Below are 7,035 nucleotides of genomic sequence, written 5' to 3' on the forward strand. Positions count from 1 at the left end.
ACGTGAAGGGGAGCTTTCCACACGCCTCCTTTAATAGGTAGGTTTATAGTTTTCCACATGAAACTACCTGTTTCTTTTTCATCCATGGACCTTTCTAAGAAGATAGCAGATCATGACATTCAATATAAGAGCAAATTTACTAGCTATTAATAAGTTTCCACAAAAAATTTACTCTAGCAATTCATGGAGTTCCATTCATTTTCCATAAACAAGGACAAAATCTTGTTAGCAGCAACATGAAAAACAAACTTGAAGTCCCACAGTTCAAGCTAAAAAAAAAATATATAAAAAAGGAAGAATGCTACAGCAGAGTTCCATCTACCCAAGGAAGTTCATGATCACCAGGTGGAGCACCAAGTTGCAGAGGACAAAATCAGCAAAAGCTCGTTCAGGTGCAAGATCCTGAAATTGTTTTTTTTTATTGAAATTATTTATAAGTGGAGCTTGTACACTTAAGTTTGATTTGAGAGTTAGAGGTTACCTTAAATTCCTTGTTCTCTTTGTTTACTTGAATGCGGAGGCAAACTGCATTGCCAAGCATAACAATGTTATTTCTCTTCCTCGATAAGGTGCAGTTAAAGGCTCATACCTGCAAGAACTGCTGTCCCAATGCACGACAGGACTCCGGAGAGGAATGAATTAAAGGGAAAAGACCCAACGATTCCCATGTACATGATCTGTTGAATTGACAGTTAGGGTAGACATAGCAGAGATGATTGTATAGAAACTGAACTATTTGTTAAGTTGAAAACTCACAACCATGCCTAAATAATTTGAGCAATTAACTAAAAGATGACTTGAACCAAACAAACTAATTTAGTTCCACATTGTGAATTGTGAATTAATAAGGATCTTAAAAGTTTAGATGAGCAAGCCACTATACTAACTTGGACTTTTAACAATTTGGGTCAGTCATTTCTTATATAAGGTCAACAATTTGTATCAAAGCAGATAGATATGCTTGATGTGTTCAAAAGGATGTTTACTTATATATGATGGTGTAGCCATTGAATCACACATACTGTTGATCAATGATGATTTTAGGCAATGAAGTATTTGTCATATGCTCCCTTAAAATGCTGCCCAGCTCAACCATATCAGTGGTACATGAATTAGTCTTCATAGTTGAGGATATGGAAATTATGCATGCATTGTGTTACAACCTTAATATCATTACTTTACAATCTTCACAAAATCATAGTGGTATTGACAAGATTGGACGCTCTATATGAATGTGGTTTGGTATTAGACATTCCATAAACAACTAACTTCAACTCCAGCAAAACCCTTACAGTGACTCGTTAAAACTCCTTTGATCACAAAATTCCAGAAAATCATTTCATGTCAAGAAATGATGAGAGAAATGTCAATTTTCCTGTTATACCTGAATTACTGCTGTGGTGATTGCATAGACAACATAAAGATCGATAATCTGCATTGCAGATGCAAGGAGTCAGTTTGCGCCTCTGATTATAGTACTTGATCCATAAAGTAATCAAGTTGGTTCAACCAAATGAGGATGTTATTATCAAACAAAAAGAGTAAAGGAAAAACTAAATACTTTGAGACTAGTTGGTGTAGCAGCATAAGCAGATCGCAGGGAGCGAATGAGTGCCTGAGCATCACTAGAACTTGACTTTGCCATTCCTAAACTCTTTGCTTTCTGCAAGTTGAAGCACAAGAAAGAACTTTGTTGTAGATAAAGTGCTTGAGAGGTGATAAAAATGAAAATAACTAATTGATTAAATGTGAACTGAAATTGAGCTCTTATCTTCACCAAAAAATATGCCCTGAACAAAAGGCGAATGCATGCTTCCACAATTCATACTAGACAAACATAGTAATTTGACATTAGCTGAAAACATTCTAGAGAATCCTTCAATATACACACGGCATATGAAGATTGATGGTTCTTCTTAATTTGACTAGTATCCATCCCCATCAACTGGATTCACAAGTGATTAATATCCATGTAACCAAACCTAAAAGCGAATGCATGCTTCCATAATTAAGAAAAAAATATGCAGTCGAACAGCTGACTTCAACTAAGAAAAAAAAATAAACTTTTTTTAACTCATCATATAGCCACATCAAGATTTGATGATGGCATTTGAATCTTCTCCAAACGATGATTGATGTCATATCCAAAACCTCACAATGAGCTAAATACTAAATCCATATTGCTAACCGAGCTACTAAACTTTCCCTTCGAATCTCCGAAACCTTTTTTTTGTTTAGAAAGATATAATGGAGGCCTCAAGTCTCCATTTTTTAACAGAGAAACGGGAGTTGAACCCGAGACCTTGGCGACGATTCCGAAGGCTTACCTATGAAGAGGCACACAAAACTACTATTTGGGCACGCTATCACTCGTCATCCCCTGATAGGAGCGCCCGGAGAAAAAAAAAATTGGAGGCTTTCCTAAATTTCGAGATAAAACAGAATAATCATCGTCGTCATTCCGGATCTAAAAGAGCAAAGTGACGGGAAAAAAAAATCGCGCACTCAAATTCTAAAAAGAATAGAATATGAGAAAGAGTAGGAGAGTTCGGAGGAGGAACCCGATGCCAAAAAAGTCAGCGGAGATCGCCGCTCCAGGGCACAAATTCGACTCGACTCGCCGCAACGAAGTAGGGAAGAGGTGCTGGTGTTTTCTTCTATTAACTCGAGACAGCGCGTGTAAGGCACGTGACGCCTGGCCCAAGCATTGCTTTGGGTTATTTGGGCCAAATTGGACCGAACCCAATCCCCAAATTATTTGACCCATTTTTATCCAAAACTTGCATTCAACCCAATTGTCTGTTGTCCAACCCAACGTTTCATCTCTCTTCCATGCTCATTTGCTTTCTATAAATCAATTTCTTTCTGGGTTACAATATCGACTGCCATTGCACGAGGTAAATGCAATTTTTTATTAGAAAAACAAAAAAAAAATCATCTTCTTTGGTGATTCAATCAAAAGATTGGCTACCAGTAATCTCCACAAGAACATCGCCCGTTCTTGAAATGGTGAAACCGCTGCATATCCCTCACAATGATCTCCCTGCCAGTCACTTGTGATATGAACTTAGTCGCATTGTGACAATCTCTGCAGACGCGCAGGTTCTTTCGTATTTGAATTGTCGTTCCTGGTGCCGTATTGATGAGCCCGAACGCTATCGCAAGTTTCTCACTGTGCGTATTGAGCAGCTGCTCTTTGACGTCCTCTTCCACATCGTGCGAAGAATCAGTATGAGGCACGTAGCCAGCAGCTTTGATCTCGTCTATTAGCTTCGCTAGTCTCGCATATATCTTCTCCGATTGTGGGTGATTCGTTCCGCCGGAATAGAAGGTGTGCAACTCGTTCTTCCAATCCATCCAACTGTAACCAGGCGTCTTCTGCAGGCCGGCCTTCTCCATCGTCGTTCTCACTCGCGCCACGTCCTCCCACATTGAGGCTGTTGCATATATGTTAGCCAACAACACATGGTATCCTCCCTCTTCGGGCTCCAGTTCAAACAATTTCTTTGCCGCTCGCTCTCCCAATTTGACATTTTTATGAATCTTACAAGCACCCAGCATCGCACCGTAGACGCTGATACTAGGTTCGATAGGCATTTTCTGAATAAACTCCCAGGCCTCGTCGAGTCTCCCAATGCGACCCAGAAGGTCCACCATGCAACCATAATGGTCCGATCGGGGCTCCAAGCCATAGTCATGCTTCATGCTGTCGAAGTACTTCTGCCCCTCATCGACCAAACCAGAGTGGCCGCAAGCTGAAAGAACACTCAAGAAAGTTACGTCGTTTGGCCTCACGGAGCTCCTTTTCATCTCTTCAAATAGCTCGACTGCAGATTTCCCTAATCCATGTGTGCAATAACCGTCTATCATGGCGTTCCAGCTAGTCACGTGTCTCTCTTCCATTGAATCGAAGAGTTTCCGAGCAATGCGAACACTGCCACATTTGGCGTACAGGTCGACTAGAGAAGTCATGACGAATACATTCTTTTCCAAACACAATCTAATAGCCAAACCATGTATCCACTTTGCCTGCCTCAACACTGATAAATCTGCAATTGCTGGGATTACACTAACCATAGTGAAGGAATCTGGCCTTACGTTCTCCCACTGCATCTTGTTAAAGAGTCTCAGTGCATCCTCCACCCGATCATTCTGCGCGTAACCCAAGATCATAGCATTCCAAGAAACAAGAGTCTTGGCCTTCAAATTCTCGAACACTTGTTCTGCGAGATGAACTCTTTTGCATTTGGAGTACATAGTGATGAGAGCATTTGCGACAGACGTATCCGACTCCAACCCAATTCCTATGAGCATGCCATGGATTCGCCTTCCCTCCTCGAGTTCGCCCAATTCACCACACGCAAACAGAGCTCCCATCATAGTTACATCAGTTGCTTGAATTCCTTCGGCCAGCATCTTCTTGAACAGGCTCAAAGCTTCCTCTGCATTTCCATTTTGCCCGTATCCATCTATCATAGAATTCCATGAGACGACATTCTTTAGATGCATACTGTCGAACACCAATCTAGCAGTTTCGATAGCCCCACACTTTGAGTACACATCCACAAAGGCAGTTGAGAGATTTACCATGGAATCAAATCCAGCTCTTATCGCAAAAGCATGAATTGATTTACCAATCCTCAAATATCTGATGTTTGCACACGCAGGCAAAGCTGAAACGAGGGTAATCGAGTCTGGCCTGTGGCCATCCTCTTGCATTCTAATCAGCATCTGCAAAGCCAATTCTGATATCCCGTTCTGTGCGTACCCAGCGACGATGGCATTCCAAGCCACCAAGTCCCTCTCAGGAATTCTATCGAACATCCTCCGCGCATCATCAATCCTGCGGCATTTGGCATACATGTTGACGACCGCGGTCATAGCGAACACATTGGAGCCGAAACCATTGGAAAACAACTGGGCGTGTATCTCCCTTCCCGTGCGAAGGTCCGACCGGTCGCTGCAGGCCTTGAGGAGATAGGTGAAGCTGTACACGGCAGGGCGGACGCCAGCGCGCCTAATGGCTAGGTAGAAGGCGAGGGCGCGGTCGAGGGAGGAGTATTTGGCGTGGCCTTTGAGCATGGAGTGGTAAAGCTCCTCGGGTTTGTGGTCGACTGCGTCGAAGATGAGGGCAGCATCGCGGAGGCTGCCGAAGCGGGAGAAGAGGGCGACGAGGCGGGTCTGGAAGACGTGCTCGCGGTGGAGGCCGCGCTTGACGACCTGTGGGAGGAACTGCCTGAGCTCGCGGCGGTCGGTGCAGAGTTCGAGCAGAAGGTAGGAAGGGTGGGAGAGGAGACGAGGGGAGAAGCGAGGGGAAGGATTGGATTTAGGGTTAAGGGAAGAGGGAGGAGAACCGAAGCAGCTCAGGGCGCACACCATCTGTTCGATCGTTTGCTAGAGTTCCAAAGGTTTATTATTTTTGGGCCGTCCTTACACTTAAAAGCCCGCTTCTTCAAGCAGCAAAGGAAGCTCTTAATTTTAGCATGCATGTTCTTGAGTGCTCTGCAATTGATTCTCCTTTGAACTCCTCCTCGGATCGCTCCTTTCCTCCCAGGCAGCCCCCCATCATATCAAGATCGATCTGCAACACAGCTCGAGCTTGCGCAGTCTGTTCAGGAATCGCCGGAAGTAAACACTCCACCACCATCGCTCTTCCATTCTCGGGCAACGCCTTCCGGCAATTCTTCAATGTCTTCACGCATTCTTCGTCTCCCCAGTCGTGCAGTATCCACTGCGAGATTAATTCGACAAATTTGCAATTCTCTTACATAACAACCGAATTAATTAATTAAATTAGTCCGAAGCAGAAAATATTTCATTTTTCTTCGAAATTAATGACCGACGGACCTTCGTAAAAATGGCATAACTGATACGAACATATCGCCGCTCACATGTTCCACTCCTGCAATTTTTGATTGATTTTTTTTTATTACAATATTTAATTATAGAGATCGAGTTCTTTATTGAGGAAGTTGTCGAAGAAATTGTGACCTGGAATGGGTGGGGCTTGAGAAATGACTGGTTGGATGTAGAAGTTGATGCCCTTGACGTGGGGGTGGGAGAAGAGCATTTTGTGTAGAATGCTCTTCTCAAGTTTACACAGTTATTGAAGGCCTCCTCTGATGTCGACGAGCACCTCGACGTCGTCGAAGCCGTGGCAGATGGAGAGCGATTGCTTGATCGATGGCAAACGAGCTTTCCTCCATGGCGTAGTGGAAAGTCTTGCATAGTTGTGAATCAGCGCCTAAGTCTTCCAACGCTAGCGCCGTCCTCGCCACGGCCGTCATGCAATACTAAATCTGATGCAGCGGTATAGGAAGGCCCATTGGCGTGGAGACAATTGATAGGGTAGAGGTCAAAATCAAAATGATTAATATCATAATGTCAAAAGGTTGAACAGAGGACGATGACAACGGTCGGTCGGGACGGCCAATACTGACCAGCGCGAGGCATGTCCAACGGGTCCACCGCCTAGCTCGGATACTACGGTGAGACAGTCAGACGCTCAGGGTGGAGCAGCAAGATGCTAAGGAGATCGGAGAGCTTGTCAGAGCGGGAGGACACGCTACTACACCACAGGGAAGGACAGTCAAGGTCAACAGAATGGAGGAGTCCCGACTGAACAGCTACCCAACTCAGCAAAGCAGCGGGCCGGGTCATGGATGGAATGGAGTCCAAACCGAGCGGTTATCCCACTCGACCAAGCAACGGGACCACGATAGTATTTCTCGATATCCTTTTGGGAGGTAGTGTCGTTGACATGAGACATAGTCGACAGGCGGATCGTATAGCAGAAGCTTCTACTGTCTTATCATGGATATGCATGCCCTGTTAAGGTATAGTATCAGAGGTACGTTCCTAATAGACACTTTCATGGGACACATTAGAGAACGTACTCATGCCTCAAGAAGTGCGCATGTCGCCCACCAGGACTCTATATAAAGGGGGGTCCATCACCGGCGGATGCACATGTTATCTACTATTCGTTCATAGTTTTGTAGTTGCTCCGCTTTTCTCCACATTCCGATGACTGAC

At 44.1% G+C, this 7,035-nt stretch overlaps 2 protein-coding genes across 3 annotated transcripts; both read right to left on the reverse strand.

Moving 5' to 3' along the window:
* Window positions 1–167: 167 nt before the first annotated feature.
* Window positions 168–2,654, reverse strand: LOC122036311 (dolichyl-diphosphooligosaccharide--protein glycosyltransferase subunit DAD1-like). Its single transcript, XM_042595595.1, has 6 exons — window positions 2,562–2,654; window positions 1,562–1,663; window positions 1,385–1,432; window positions 590–677; window positions 482–525; window positions 168–402 (listed from the first exon to the last, which is right to left on the reverse strand). The coding sequence occupies exons 2-6, from the start codon at window positions 1,643–1,645 to the stop codon at window positions 319–321; spliced, it is 348 nt and encodes a 115-aa protein (XP_042451529.1). The 5' UTR covers window positions 1,646–1,663; window positions 2,562–2,654; the 3' UTR covers window positions 168–318.
* A 234-nt stretch (window positions 2,655–2,888) lies between these two features.
* On the reverse strand, window positions 2,889–6,254 carry LOC122036309 (pentatricopeptide repeat-containing protein At1g11290, chloroplastic-like). Of its 2 annotated transcripts, XM_042595592.1 has the most exons (3): window positions 5,992–6,254; window positions 5,848–5,902; window positions 2,889–5,731 (listed from the first exon to the last, which is right to left on the reverse strand). In XM_042595592.1, the coding sequence occupies exon 3, from the start codon at window positions 5,377–5,379 to the stop codon at window positions 2,968–2,970; it is 2,412 nt and encodes an 803-aa protein (XP_042451526.1). In that variant the 5' UTR covers window positions 5,380–5,731; window positions 5,848–5,902; window positions 5,992–6,254; the 3' UTR covers window positions 2,889–2,967. The 2 variants fall into 2 exon arrangements, with proteins under 2 accessions (XP_042451526.1, XP_042451527.1); XM_042595593.1 differs by lacking the exon at window positions 5,992–6,254 and having other exon boundaries at window positions 5,848–5,933.
* Between the last annotated feature and the right edge of the window lie 781 nt (window positions 6,255–7,035).

Source organism: Zingiber officinale, unplaced genomic scaffold, assembly GCF_018446385.1.
Source record: "Zingiber officinale cultivar Zhangliang unplaced genomic scaffold, Zo_v1.1 ctg136, whole genome shotgun sequence".
Classification (NCBI taxonomy): domain Eukaryota; kingdom Viridiplantae; phylum Streptophyta; class Magnoliopsida; order Zingiberales; family Zingiberaceae; genus Zingiber; species Zingiber officinale.

Coding starts and splice junctions, on each gene's coding strand:
- LOC122036309 (XM_042595592.1), bottom strand. CDS start 5,379: ATGGTGTGCGCCCTGAGCTGCTTCGGTTCTCCTCCCTCTTCCCTTAAC.
- LOC122036311 (XM_042595595.1), bottom strand. CDS start 1,645: ATGGCAAAGTCAAGTTCTAGTGATGCTCAGGCACTCATTCGCTCCCTG. Junction 678..1,384: donor TCACCACAGCAGTAATTCAG/GTATAACAGGAA, acceptor TCAATTCAACAG/ATCATGTACATGGGAATCGT. Junction 403..481: donor AAGAGAACAAGGAATTTAAG/GTAACCTCTAAC, acceptor AAACAATTTCAG/GATCTTGCACCTGAACGAGC.